The following is a 15,631-nucleotide window of genomic DNA, read 5'->3' on the forward strand; positions in this document are numbered from 1 at the left end:
TTATCCAACTTGGCCAGTTTCACAAGTATCTTATTGAACAGACGGAAGAACGAGCACAAACGATTGGACGAGCGGACGGAGGAGCTGACCGACGAGCGAACGGACGAGCAGACAGACGAGCAGACAGACGAGCAGATGGACGAGCGGACGGACAGTTAGACGGCGAGCGGACGACCGAGCTGACGGACGGGCGGACGGACGAGTGGATGGACGAGTGAAGGCACAAAAGAATGAACGCACGCACGGACGAAAAACAAACAAACGGACGGACGCACAGGCGGACAAATGGACGGAGAACGAACTAACGAAAACACAATGCAGAACAGGACGAAGGAACGAACAATGAACGAAAAACTCGACCAAAACACAACACACAAATGGACCTCAGAACTTATGAAAATAAACATCGAACGGAACGAATGCACGAACGGACGAATGAACAAACAAACAAATGCACGAACGAGCACACAAACGAAGAAGCGCACGAACGCTCGACCGGACAAATGAACGAACGGATGCTCGCACAAAGTTAGTGAACGCAGCACAGACGTACGCACGAACAAAGTCAACGAACGAACACACGGACGTAAGCACGAACAAAGTCAATGAACGAACATACGGACGAATGAACGAGAGCTCTGATGGAAAAACAGACAAATGATTAAAAAAAAAAAGGAAGCAGATGTACGAACAGACGAATTGATGGAATGAAAAACAGACGAATAAATAAAAGGACGATGGACAGACCTATGAACTAACTAAAAAGTGGAAACCCGGACTGACGAACGAGGTGGCGGAAAGAAAACGGAAGAATGAAGAAACGCACGGACGAACGATAGGGCGCTCCGACACAAACAACTGAAAACAAACTGAAAGACAAGCATACGTATGGACGAAGAAATTGACGAAGTCTGAGTTAAGAAAGGAATGATTAAGTGAAAGGCGTCAGTGATATTTCGACGCAAACCCATAACAATATATTATAGTTTTATTGTTATCCATGGATCACCCTTCATCCAATTTATTAAAGCTTTATCATCATCCTCGATTTGTCCACGGTGAAAACCCATGGACAAACCGAGGACGATAAAACCTAACAGTATTACTGCTCGGGAGCAATGAGTTTGAATGCAAATGTATGCTTTGTATGGTTTATTTCGAAATTGTTACCGAAGACAAAGTTATACAGAACTACAGTAAAATTACAGCCAACCAAATAATTCTTATACTCTAAATAATCCGAGGTATATTTCTAAAAAAAAAAATTTTCCCGCGGGCCACCTAAAAGTTTACAAAGCAGCCAACACGAAATAAAATCACCACTGAAAGATAAATACACTCTTTACATATCTTTCTCTTTCTTTTTGTTAAGGTTTTATTTCTATCATGATAATTATTTACATAATGCTTTGAGGGACTGATGCGATGAGCAATTTTTTCCCCTAGGATCTCACTATTATTTCATCGAAGTAACTGCCACTCAAACAAATTCCACGTCACCTAACCGTTTAACTCCCACGAGTGACAAACAGAATTTCTACTTACAAGATCAATACAATAACAAGCAGAAAATTGATGAGAAAAAGAAAAAAAATGCCAATTAGGGGACTATTACTTGATCCAATACCAAACTCTCCAAACTAATTTCAAACGAATTTTATGGCAGACAGTAAGGAGAATTACTTTTAAGATCTTGGGAGTAAAAGTGGTAACGGAATGATATAACAAACGCCTCCTTCAGTTAACAGCAATCTCCATTCTCACCACATCTTTGCTTGACAATGTGTAAATACGAGTAAGGAGAATTTGCACCTTCATACACGAGGCTAGACTTACCATAATAATTTGAATGTGTTTCAAAATATAGAACCAGCAATGATTTGGTTGTATGCTACAATTCACACCATAACAGCATGAAACTGCCTGAACATACATGCCCTGTTTTGTTCATTGCAAAGTGTGATAGTTGCGACAGTTAATGAACAGCAAACACCCAAAGTGACAGAACCCTTGTTGACAGAATTTAGTCGTCCAAGAATCTGATTCTTGGACGACTACATATTTTTCCCTTACATACCGAGAGATGTGAGAGCCAAGCTCTTGTTAAACCTCTTTGCAACATTCACCTCTTTTGCTCTCTTTAATTAAGCCCAGTAACCATAGAGACTGTGTTAGGATGACAAATTTTGTTATGTGTTCCACAGGGGAATTTTAGACTAGTTTACAAGGTCACAGACTGAAAAACAAAGCTTGAGGATAACAAACCTTCCCACAAAAACTTAGAGATTTTAGTAGAGGGTGCCAAAGGGTTTATAAGCGAGATGTGATAAGGCCAAAATTAATGCGAAGTATGAATTTTACAAAAGAAGATCAACATGATTTGTGGATTAATGATCCAGCATGAGGCGTAATTTTCCTCCTGAAATGTAAGCAACCTGTGAACTTTTTGTTCATTTGGTGAAAACCTCAAGATTTTTTCTGAAACCTCACACACAAGGAGAGAGATTTGAAGTTTTCCAATTTATGTACATGAGGTGATTTATGAGGTGTGATTATGAGGTGTGAAAAATCTGAGTGTGAAACTGGAATCAGGATTCCCCCTTTGCTACCCTCTTGGTAAAGGAATACTGGCAAAATGAGATTTCATAGACTGAGTCAGCCTGATTTGTCAACGTCATACTGATGGGACCTTAATTGTGCAAAAGTTCCCCCTGTACACCCTCAAACCAGACTAACAAAGATTAAACCCATTTGAATATCAGTTGGAGGCTGACTGGATTGCAGTCTGACAAACAAGTTGGTCTTAAATGAAGCAAACAAGTATAAAAAAAAATCTCTCTCTCTTTAGATATAGAATGGGAGGGGATAACAAACATTTTCAACTATGTCTTGTAGGCTGCACTATGTACATCTTATCTTATGTTATATCCATTTGTAGTGGGCAAGTCAAACGCTGTCTGGGGTGTTCAAATCATGGAAAATGCAGAGGCTGTTGCATCTGAAAACAAAAACCAAACAAATATTTAAATTGAATAAATCACTTCAACCTAAACAGGTTATGCTGATTAATTGATTTAGCTTTGTTAAAACAGACCATTGCATTGCATCAATCTTGAGTGGCACCATATAACCAAGACTTATGTTACATGTTGTGCACGTTCATCTGTTTTTCACAGAATGCACTGAGCATCCAATTCATATCTTAAGTTCCTTTTGTAAAGATAACAATCCTATCATGGTAGCAGATGCTGTATCAACTTGCTTTTTCAAAGGTTTTTTGCTTGTTTGTTTGTCTCTCTATTTTAAGAAGATAGTTATTTTTTACTTAACCGACATTGCAGATGTTGCAATTCATTTTTTTTTTTTTTTGACAGGAAAAAATGAATGCTCAGAGATAAAATTTGTCCATCTTACCGTTGTCTGATATTGAGGAGAGCTGTAAATTGTCGTTGGAGTTTGGTCTGCTCCAATCATTGAAGGATGGAGGTGGGTACCTAAAAAAAACACATAAAAAAAAGGCAACCATCATGTCAGTTAATTACCACAAGTGTCTTTGAGATTTGTTACTCAGTTACAAATGTTGACCCTTTTACACCTTTGATACAAACTGTAATACTCCCTAACAACTTCTATCCATTTTCTTGTAAATTAGTGGAGAATTTGGTTTTACATCAAAGTAATATTCTCTTCTTTATATATGTGTGTATTCTCATCACCCTTCTGTTGAATAAGAGTTTAAATTAAGAGGAGAATTAAAATTTTCATCACTTTCTCACCTGCCACTTGAAATTGATGCACAGCATGTTCCTCTTCATCCACCTCTCCTTCTCTTACATCAGTCCCCATAGCTGACTTCTCCCCTTTGATTGACTGCAAGAAGTGTACATGGAATTAGCAAAGCAGAGTTACAATCGCTGGTCCAAAGCTAAACATTTTGTACAAACCCTAGTGTTGTGGCTATCAGTGCTAACTACTGGAAAATTTGCTAGATGAAAAAGTGAAGATCACCTATTTTTCTTTCTTTTTAGGCTGGCAATTGCTCAGCAGTAAAGCTGTCACTTGTGAAGTCATGCACAACACTGACCTACAATCCATTTGTTTTGACCTTCCATGAACATCTCTACTGGGTTTGAGATGTCAAGGAAAAAATTACATAGAAAATGACCGGACAGAGAACAAACACTGCCTCAAGTTGGAAGGAGATTGGAGACATCAGGGTTCACTTTATCAGGGGTAAAGTTGCAATAAAACCTACAACAAATAGGCTTAATGAGCTTGGGAACCAAGTAACAGTATCTGTACTCAACTGTATTAAGAACTAAAGGGACTAAGTTCCTAAAGAAACTGCAGTGCAGCATCAGTGAAGGAGTAAGCACAATATGAATTGACCACAAGGCTAAGGCTTTACCAACTCTTTACTGTGGCCAATCTACATTATCAAGTCATCAGTTGATAAAACCATGTTAACTTGTATAGGTAACTGCCATGTACAACATACAAAACGTAAAAAAGTACAACTTACTTCTCTGTACTTCTGTAAATAGAGCTTCAAAGGTTCCACATAATTATCAAATCCTAAAGTTTGCATGGCAAACAAAATATCTTCTCCATTGATTGTCTTGCGTTTTTCTTGATGGCATCGTTCACTTGCCCTGTGCTTCAGTTAAGGTCAGTTTGATTTTTATCATATGTCAACATTCACAGAGTACTATAGTATTTGTGGAGGGGAAAAAGTTCTTCCAGCAAACAAATAAAACTGAAAAACTAGAACCCCAGTGAACAAAATAGAGACATGAATTAGGGCATAAAACATTCCACGCTGACATATTGAGGAATTATGCTCCACACTTATCTTCTCTAACTACATAGTAGTTACTTAAAAGAAAAAATAGAGTAAATCGTTTTAACCTAGGACTAAGGTGTACCGAGTCTGATTATCCATGTAAGAGAGTTCCTCAGAGGGATTGTGGTTGGAAGTGACCAAAGTTTAGACAAACTGAGTACAGGTTATCATCAGCCTCATCATTAGAGTCTTGACAATCATACCATACAATTAACTTATGATTCAATTTCAAGACTGATTACCAAAATATGTTTATATTCAGGCTAGCAAGGATACTCGCTGGTTATGAAGCTTATAAATTCTGACACACATTCTTGAACGCATTCTTTGGCATCCTTAGCAATCTGGAATGAACAAATAAATGTACAAAGTCAAAATGTACAAGATTTAAAAGAACCCTGGACTATCTAGGGCCAACACTGCAAGAACATATCCTAGTTTCCTTAGCTTTTGACTATTAACCCCATTGATCATAACATTACAATTTCCTCAAAAGTGATCAGTACATTAGCTGCTTTATTTTTTCACTTTCATCACTCTGCAGAGTGTAATCAGAAGAGTAATCAGACAGTTGAAGCAGTCAATCACTCTTAGTCCTTTAAACCAAATCCACCAATCACAGAATTGTTCTCAATAACCATAGCAACAACCACTTATCCATACTGATATTTAAGTGTAAAGGGTTTTAAAACAAATTCTCCTAGTCAACACCATTAACCATGTAACAAGCAAAGCGAGGAGAATATGGATATTGATGTAATGGTGTAATGGGTTGAAGGCTGCCTTATCGTGTTTGTTATCACATTGAAGGTTTAATTATATATCCATACCTTTCCTGTCTTTGGAATGGACTTCTTCATTATTCTGGCCACATTTGCAATTGGTAGAAACCGATCCTGAAAAGGATTAAAAAATAATAATAAATAATATATAACTGCAGACTCTTCCATGATAAATTAAAGTCAAGACCAGCCAGCCAACTCTTAGAACCCACAATTCACACAGAAACTAAAACATTGAATACAAAAGGATAAATCAGATCACGCTGTGGAGATACAAAATCAGTTGTACAAATGTACATTTACATGCACATTGGCTGTTTAGCAAGCAACAAGCAACAAGCAACTAGGATGTCAATAGCAGCTACACTGTAGCAAGCAAGTAGATCAATCTACCTGCTTGTAATGTGCACGAAACCTGCTTGTAGCATTTACATTAATGTCTTTTAACCCCTAACATACATATGTATATACTTCTATTAAAGTCTTGCTGAGTCAACACCTTCAAAATTTCACAGGAGGGGCAATGACCTCCTTAGGAAGGGGTGGCCCTCTCGACAATCATAAATACCAATTTGAACTAAGCTGTGTTGAAACAAGAGAAGTCATCAGGCGTGTTCTCTTTATAACTCACAATAAGAAGATAATGAAGGAAAAAGTTGACAGTATTTACAAGCATAGACTGGCTTGTGTTAGTAGAGCGTGTACATTTGTATCCCTGTTTAAAAATCAAGAAGCCACTAAGATTACTGTGTATTGTTGGGTGGTTTTCCAGCCCTCAGCACACCCAACACTGACATTCTCTCAAGCTCCCAAACAGTTTACCAGTATTGGACAAATTGCAACTGTGAGCAGCTCATATCATCAAAGGGCACAAAGTAGAAAATACCAGCAGTACTTTTAACTCCCCTTCCTTAGAAATTCACAAGGATACATCAAACTTGCCTACAAGTGTTTAAATGCCTACACAGTCTTGCACCTGCCTATCTTTTGAATGAATTTAGCTCCTGCCAATATCATGCTAACAATACCAGACATAGAGACCTTATATGATTACCCTTGCTAAAACATCAAAATTTTAAGGTTCCTTTTTTTTCGCTACAAAGGTGCACAGGCATGGAATACTCTGATTAGTAAACTAATAAACAACTTCACCACCCAATTTTAAGAAACTTCTCAAACTACATTTAGTAACTGACTGGTAAATAAATAGATAAATCCATGACTTTGTGAAAACTCTAAAGCGGAGAGAGGCAAAGGGTCTTTCCCAAGTGAACAACACAATGCCCCCGCCATGGAATAAACCCAGACCCTTGGACCAGATCTGTGCATTGACCACGGGAAAGATAACAAATATCTCTTAACAAATTACCTGCTCTCTAAGAATGTCATCACGCTCCTTCTCGTCACCATCCACATCATGAACCCCAGTGTCTTCTGCTCCTGTTAAGGTGCAAAGGACAACATACTTTAGCATTGTAAACTTGATGTACTAACAATTATTTTGATTTCATTTTTTTTTTTTTTTACTACAACTGGCAGTAATGTCACAATCCAAATACAGACAATACTGCTTGCATCAACCTGTCATTCATTGGTCACGCACTGAAAGAATCATTTTATTTGAAATCAATACCGTAATAAAATACAACAGACAGTGGTTTAGTGATCTGTATTCTTGTTGACAACAATATTCTTCATCACAGTGGTCAAAATGTTGTGGACTCACACGACCCAAAGGTGCAAAGGACAACAAGTTTCGCACTTTTGTACTAATAATTGTCTTGTAATTCATTTTCATCAATATGGTGATGGCATTTCAAAACAAACAGTGTGGCATTTCAAACAAAGCTTTTATATACTATACACCTGAGCAAATTCAGTTTTTAACTACACATTTCATGCAGAATAAGAAAAATGGTAAGTTTTGAGCTCAGTAAAGAAATAGAAAAAGATGCTTTCACGTCTGATCACAAGCCTGGGCAAAGAAAAAGTTCCAAGTCTCCATATTCTATCATATTTTTATATATCATAATTTATATATTATATTTTGTAAATATTATTTACAAAACATAATGCTATTGACATCACTAATCCTAGCAGTTTATACAGGATGGGTGTTGTATATGAACTATGTAATGGTGATTGCTCACCATAGAGTATCTGCGGCTCAGTGGTAGAGCATCAGAGCGTGGAGTGCAAAGGTCTGAGGTTCCTCAAGGGTACTCAGATTTCTTCTTTGTCCCACGCTCATGATGAAACGAAAAAACATATTTTTCTAAGTACATTTCCTACAATTAATCAAAATTTGTGATTAAGAAAATCCCCTTTCCTTTAAACAGATGGACCAGGAATACATGGAATGATGTTGTCCCAATATTGAAGAAAATCAAGGAATTTTTTTGTTGCTCTGAAGATCAAGTTTTACTCCTCCTCACAGTTCAAAACCGAACTTCATGGATTTCACCCTTAGCATCATTTTGCAAATATTGTAAGAAAATCTTGACAAAATCGATTGTGAAAATTACATGTGGGTAAGCCATAAATAATTTTACTTGTGGTTAAAGTTAAATGAAAAAAAATGCACTATGGAGTCTTTGGATATGCTTGAAAATTCTTGTAATTTGTTCCCAAAAGCAAAACCAACAATACCAATTCATAACAGGAAGATAATCTAGGAAAACCAAAGATGAATTTTTCTTCAAATCAGAGCCAGTTTTACTGACAAGATTGCACACACAATGAACACCACAAAGCTGCTCTCAAAACTGATTGGGAAGCATCAAAGATTTGCCATCACTATTGGACAGGAAGAAAATTTTCTTATTTCACAGAATAACCCTTTAGAACATAAACTCCATTAGAAGATGATTGGAAGTATGTGGAAAGTTCTTTGAATTATTGGTGAACCAGGACAAATTCATCAAAAGCGACAGCCAATGAGGAATGTCTCAATTCACCTTGCTGAAAAAAACTCCTACAATGTGCCAAACAAGGCACAGCACAAAATGCTGAAAAAACAGACGGAACACTAACCTTTTGGAAATGCAAAAGGGTTAAAAGGTGGTGGAAAATTTGGATCAAACGGCATCATCGGATAACCGCCACTATACCCCATGTTCATATTCATGATTCTGGGAAATTCCAAATACGTTTACTATCCTTTTCAGCCTTGAAAATTTAATCAAGGGAGCCTAATTACTCAATTAGGTCTTTGAGAAATTGTATCAAGAAAGTTTATCTGATGAAAACAAATTAGTACTTTTATCGCAAGACCTTATTGGCCAGTTCTGATGGAATGCCCTATTCCTTACACTGATTTATTGTATTTTGCATGTAATATATAATTTATACCACAGTGGGAAACAAATGTGATAATTTTAGGCACAAAGCTCTAACATAAACTAAACAAGTATATGCTTACTTTGACCGTAGTTTCTTCTGGACTTTTAACATTTATATTTGGTTACTAAAGCTTTTAAATAGTTTTACACAAATAAAATATCACAGTAAGAGAGTACAGTAACGAAAATTAACAAATATTTATTTAATTTATTCTGAAAAAGAAAGAAAATGCTTTACAGAGACAATCATCAAATTTTTATAAGAACACAATGCACCATAACTGCAGATGGAATTAAATATTTATAGCAAAATAATCTAGGAAAAAAAGCTTTCCATGCAGGAAACAAGATATATTCAAAAACAAATATTTCAAATCCTTTAATATTCCTGCCAGCAACACACTGTCAGACAAAATAAAAGGGAAATGAAAACTTCATAAAGCACATGTCAACTGAACTATGTCCAAACATGAAAAAAAAAATTCCTTGGGTAAAAGAAATTAGTTTAGATTATTGCAAGATTTAAAAATTAGGAGTGAGTTTACATTGTTCACTGAGGAAGAAAGCCATTTTTTATACAAAACATTGGGAATTTTGTAAAACTAAAAGTTTGAGAAATTAAGACTGTTTTAGAAGCAAAATTAATGGCACACTAGAATTTTTAATTATAAAAGTACAAGTCTATTTTAATATCTGTAGAGGAGACTTCCCAAATAAAAAGGAAAAAAAAACCAGAATCATTTCTACTGCAACTTGTATTTATAAGGAAGGAGTCAGGGTAGTTTCCAATTGCCAGACAGACATCAACCTTAGAAACAACCAATTAAATGTATGCACTGTATTAAAACTTGCTTCAAGTCAAACAGTTTGTTACATTGGTTGATCTTTCCATGAAGTTCCCAGTTACGATGCCACACTATAGACATGTTAAATTTTTCAACTTGCTTATTTGAAATCAGTGTCACTCAATTATATCCAGTCATCCTTAACCTTTTAACCCTTTAACTGATAAACATATAACTTCTCCCCATAAATCTATACATTTTACAACAAACAGGTAATAAGAATAATCAAACTCATCAGGCAGAAGTGTTTATCATGATCTAAAACTTCATTCTCATACCACATTTACAAGGAAATGTTTAGCAGCTAGAGGGGAGAATTAATAATTAGACTTAAGAGTTAAAGGCTAGGATCAGTTAATTTGCACATTTCTTTATGAACCCAATGCAATTAAGGTGATCAAGTCTCTGTCTGATAAGATTTTGGGAAAATTTTTGGTTTACTGATTGTAACCAAGTCACAATTTTAAAAGAGCACTATTTTTGCAGGGTAGGGAGGGAAAGGAGCAAATGTTAACAAAATATGACACTTGTTTACATGAAAACCCCAGGCCTAAAACCATTTTTGTCTGAAGAATGAATAACATTTCCTATTTTATCTAATTTTGCACCTGCTGTTGTTCTTCTAAACCCCTATTCCTATTTCTAGGCAGAGTAAATAGTGGCACTTGTTGCCTGTAAAATTTACTTAACAGTCTTACCTGAGTTCAGGTAAGGTAACAGGAATTTAGAAAGGATATAAATAACATTTTTCTTTCAATATTTTCACAGTGAAATTTAATTATTTCCAAGAATCCCATGGAGGCTGAAGAATTGGCAGCATAGCCATATTAAAAACATTCACTCTACAAATCCATCATTTTGTACAAAAAATGTTAGTCTGTTAAAAATTAGGAATTTAAAGCTGAGAAAGCAAGAATACAATTTTCTTAAACAGCCAAGTAGATTTAGAATTGATTTAGCAATTCAGCTACGAGGTACTTCTTTCAAACCAAAAACTTAACCATGGGAGAAAGTTTGCCAAGTCTTCAAATTTTTTCAAGTTCTCTATTGTTGTGAGCTTTGTGATCGTGAAATTGAATTAAACTAGAGATAAATTTTCTATGAAGTGATATTTCTTGCAAATTTGGCGGCAGAATATTGACACAGAATCTTTCCACAAGAGATATTTTCACATCGAGGTAACTATCTCAATAAGTTCCGTTAATATTTGGTTAAACTCTAGATAATGACACGATAAAAGTGTAACTAGTTCTTTAACTGACAGAACATGGTCGACTGCGAAATATTTGTTTTGTAAAGCATAAAGTTTTCAAGGATTTCTTCAACGGAAATTGAATACAAACAAGAACACGAAATTGACAAGATACCATTAAAAAGGCCGCTAAAATCAACACCTTTCCAGACCTCGTAATTAAGTTAACTCTAAATGCATCACGAGAGGTAATTAGCTTGTAAAATACTGCAAACAAATATAATTTTTGTTTTCTTACCCTCGTGGTCTTCGTGCTGAATGACAAATTGAGTCGGTAGAGGCCCTGGTAACCCATAATCAGCGGGCATTGCTGTTACAACGGTATGTGTTGCTTCATCTCCTCGATCTACGGCCGAGGTGTTTGTCAAGCTTCCATCTACGACTCCCACATCATCTGAAGCCGGTACAACTGCGACTTGAACGCCACCTGGTACATTGGAGATGGAGAGGTGTCCACGATCATCTCCTAGACCTACATGTGTTTCGTTTTGGACTTCAGGTCTGTTCTCGATCACTTGTTGAACGCCATGTCCGTTTGGAACAGTGCTCCCTTGAGCGTAAGTAGCTAGTCCTGGTTGGGCAAAGCTAGCTTGTCCGCTGTCAGGAGGTTGAGTGTTTAGCCCATCTGTACTTTCGTTTCTCGCCTCATCAACGCCCTCCATAAGCTAATGTCGATGTTGAGACAACACACTGGAAAAGCCATTTTCAAAATAAGAAAGCAAAAGTAAGAATGTTATTTGGCGTTAAGTGGTTTCAAACCCTCGCCTCCAAAACAAAAAATAGCCACGGGGGCTATTTGACTGCTTAAACCTCCCGGAAAAAACCGATGTAAACAAATTTTGAAGTCAAATTTGTGAGCGAAACCGCGGCGGCACGTCTCGTCGCGAATCTTCGAAACGCTTCGAAAAGTTCAAGTGAAAAACGTGGAATCTCAATGGCAAGAAATGTTATTGGTGGAGGGCGTGAAGGTAAAACAAACCTTTCTCGATTTTTTGTTGGCTGGCCGGTGTTTCGTTTGAGTTAGAGTAGCCAACGAAAATGCGAGTAGCAGATCGCACACGAGTGGCTGTTCGCTCCCTTTCTTCACCACTCACGAACGAGCTACAAGAGTAGAACTTCCACACGCAGTGATCACACGTCAATCAATTCAGCCAGCTGTTACAACTAACCAATCATAGTCGCGTATATACGAAGTTTTGTTCCTTTTCACCAATCAGAGCTTGTTTGAAACACAACACTGGTTTACATTGCATAAATTACTTTCGCTTTTGTGAGTGTCTTGTGAATTTCCTTGTCAAATTCACGACAATTTTAGGCTACAAAATGCGTAATTATCATAAAAAGATCGTCGATTTTAGAAAGCAGATAGCAAAATTGTCTGATATAGCTCTCAAATTGAGATAGGGCTTTTACAAGTTACGTCGCAATCTGTTTCTTTATTTACCACAGTAAATTATGCATGATGTTTGTGGAGATGTTGAAATCGAAAGGAGTACCGCCAATTTAACCTTTTGTCGGCTCTTTTTGGATATTTTTTTACAATATATATTTAAAAGAAAAAAAAACTTACTGTATCTAAATATAGCTTCAAAAAACCCCCTCAAAACGACTTCTCGTCTGAAAAGTTCTTATTTTAAGCTCTTTTTAATTTTATTTTTGAAATGTGCGACAAAATAAAAATAGAAGAAAAGGAAAGCGAGCACATGTGTGAATTCACCTGTCAAAACCAAACAAAAATTAAAAAACATATCTGTGAAAGTGGTGGGTGGGATGATTCCAATGACCCCAAGGCCATCAAAACTATTCCAAGGCTTCATTTCGCTGTGTTTATTTATTTTTTAAACTTGGAGACTGAAAAAGGTCGCAGTTGTCTTTTCCTAAATCAACGTTCACGAAACCAAGCAGGTTTACTAAAAATATATAACAACGGAGATTGTCTGAGCAACGATTTTAACAGATGCATTAGACAAATGCAAATGTTGATATTGTTGGATCACAAGAGTGCATAAATTATCATTCAGAGGTCATGAAATGAGTGAAATGAACGGTGAGGAGTGGTGTTTGCCATAGCAGGCGGAGTTTCAAATGTTTAATTAAGCACAAAAAAAGAAAAAAATAAATGAAAACGATACAGGATACACTTTTTGTAAATAGTACAAGAGAGATGGTAAGTTTGAGCTTTGAGCTCGATAAAGAGAGACCCGGAATCATTTTTTTTCTTTCTCCTACGCTCGTGACAAATCGAAATACTTCTCTCCTTATTTCTTTACCGAGCTAAAAAAACTAACCATCTCTTTAATTCTGTTTACAAAAAAGACCCTATCTACATCGCTGATCCTGGCAATAGCAGGACGGGTCTCATATGTGAACTTCGTGCTAAACTTCAGAATACTGACCCCGCAACTTTGGTCCGCCTCACTTACATGTGTCGGGAGGCTTTGAAGATCGAGGCATAACACAATAGACGCTATTCTTATTCAATGACATATAAATGAGTTGCGGAGTATTCTGAAGTTGCTCCGAACTTCGTAATGAGTCTTGCTCACCACGGATTCTCTGTGGCTCAGTGGTAAAGCATGAAAATTTTTTCTTTGTCCTAAGCTCGTGACAAGACGAAAAACGTCGTTATCAAAGATACAGGCTGTTTTACTAAACTCCCTGTTCGACTCTTTTTGACCCTTAATCCTTTAACTCCAGAAGTGATTCAAAAGTAACCTCTCCCTACAATATCCATACATTCTCCAACAAACAGGTATGGAGAGTCCTTAGATGCATCAGGTGGAAGTTATTATCTTGATCTAACGCCAAATTCTTGCAACTAATTTACAAGCAAATGTGTAGCAGCTATAGGGGAGAATTAACAATCAGATCCTGGGAGTTAAAGGGTTAAACCCTAAGAGACTTCTCATTGCAGTTTACTACTGCTGAATCAATCGTTACGATCACGAGAGTAAAATGAAATGATCGCCAACGCAAGAAGCTTTGACTGTGAAAAGATTTCTCTTTGTCAGCACCCAAAGAAATGTATCGATGGGTTAATAATGCAAGAACTCAATAGAAAATCACAGTCTTACCTCATCAGTATCAATGCAGCTTCTAGACAAGACATTACACTTTGTGCAAATATTTGATAAAGCAGGATAACAAAAAATAAACTTAAGGTAACCTACTCTACTTTAAAAACAGATGCTGTTCTTTGATATTTCAGTTAACATTTATTTTTTTTTTACGCCAAAATAAGAGGAAATAATTCACACTGCTGCAATTAATCCTCATACAAAACATACAAAAGAGGGAGAAACTAAAAAATATCAATGTATCAATTCCATCCAAAATAGCAACAGCTCTAACCCTTAATTTGTACCCTAACATCAGTAAGTATATTCTCCATATTGCTCTCTAGACATTTCCCATAGAGTTGACAAGGAGAATTTATTTAACAATCAACAACTTCTTTAGTTGGTGATCAGTTCCTCTATACATGTGACATTAATGTGTGATTTGGGGTTGACAGCTTAAGAGAAATTTAAGTGCAAGTCACTTCTAGGGGACAAAGCGTGAAGTGTCTATTGTATAACTGCTGGTTACATTTAAATCCATCCTAAGCTATCATGCGCCATTAGTAAGGCAGATGGGAACCAAGATAAAGGAACAAAACATAAACAAAAAAGAAAGAAAAAAGAAAAAACAGAATCAAGATAACTTGACAACCCTCATTCCAATAAGATACATTCTCAGAGTCATAGTTCAGTGTTTTAACACTTTACACCTCAACATCAGTATGCATATTCTCCATACTGCTTCCCATACATCTCTAAGGTGCTGACAAGGAGAATTTGTGTAACAATCAATGGTTTCTTTTGCTCCTAAATTCTCACAAATTAACTGGGGTGATATTGTAAGGAGAAATTAGATGCCAGTAACTCTAAGGGGTTAACAGGTTGATATAAATGTACTCTTAGCCCACCAGATAACTGTGCAGGATTTCAATAAAATCCAGTTATCAGCTGGGGTCTCCTGTCTCCTATAAGATCTCCTACTTCCATCCATGTAGCATGTAGGCAGGCTTTCGTGTTTGGGTTTCAACTGCCTCTTTAACTCTCTACACCCTAACATCTATATAAATTTTCTCCACACTGTTCTCTATACATTTCCTATGGTTCTGACAAAAAGAATTTGTTTAACAATCAAAAGCTTCTTCAGTTGGTAATCATTTCCTTTATTCTCATGACCTCAATGTTTCTTTGATTGGGGAAAAATAATAACTAATCACTCTTAAGGGTTAACCTTTAACTCTCATGAGTGACCAAGACAGAATTTCTCCTCACAATATCAGAGGAGTGATGAGAATAAAGAAAAATATCAATTTGAGGATAATTAGTTGATCCAATACTAAATTCTCTCAACTGGCATTATAAGAATTGTATGGTCAATAGTAAGGAGAATGACAAATTTGATCTGGGAGTTCAAGGGTTAAGGGGATGAGGGGTTAAGGGCTCAGCTGCCAATAACACCATGAGCAGATGGTCAATGAAACCCCTGCAAAGGAATTTAAAAAAAGAGAGAGT

General features: G+C 36.5%; 1 protein-coding gene across 2 annotated transcripts; it reads right to left on the minus strand.

Moving 5' to 3' along the window:
* Positions 1-1,137: 1,137 nt before the first annotated feature.
* LOC113665124 (nuclear transcription factor Y subunit beta) lies at positions 1,138-12,226 on the minus strand. 2 transcript variants are annotated; one of them, XM_027180773.2, is made up of 9 exons: positions 12,043-12,226; positions 11,302-11,753; positions 6,995-7,065; positions 5,674-5,739; positions 5,120-5,187; positions 4,523-4,652; positions 3,777-3,870; positions 3,415-3,494; positions 1,138-2,998 (listed from the first exon to the last, which is right to left on the minus strand). In XM_027180773.2, the coding sequence occupies exons 2-9, from the start codon at positions 11,723-11,725 to the stop codon at positions 2,972-2,974; spliced, it is 960 nt and encodes a 319-aa protein (XP_027036574.2). In that variant the 5' UTR covers positions 11,726-11,753; positions 12,043-12,226; the 3' UTR covers positions 1,138-2,971. The 2 variants fall into 2 exon arrangements, with proteins under 2 accessions (XP_027036574.2, XP_089063222.1); XM_089207096.1 differs by lacking the exon at positions 12,043-12,226 and having other exon boundaries at positions 11,302-12,033.
* Positions 12,227-15,631: the final 3,405 nt, after the last annotated feature.

This window comes from Pocillopora damicornis, chromosome 5 (assembly GCF_964200805.1).
Source record: "Pocillopora damicornis chromosome 5, jaPocDami1.2, whole genome shotgun sequence".
NCBI classification, from domain to species: domain Eukaryota; kingdom Metazoa; phylum Cnidaria; class Anthozoa; order Scleractinia; family Pocilloporidae; genus Pocillopora; species Pocillopora damicornis.

Excerpts from the sequence above, each read along its gene's own strand:
- LOC113665124 (XM_027180773.2), bottom strand. The coding sequence starts at position 11,725 with ATGGAGGGCGTTGATGAGGCGAGAAACGAAAGTACAGATGGGCTAAAC. Across the intron at positions 5,740-6,994 it reads ATGACATTCTTAGAGAGCAG|GATCGGTTTCTACCAATTGC; the intron begins GTAATTTGTTAA and ends AATCCTTTTCAG. Across the intron at positions 3,871-4,522 it reads ATTTACAGAAGTACAGAGAA|TCAATCAAAGGGGAGAAGTC; the intron begins GTAAGTTGTACT and ends CACTTCTTGCAG.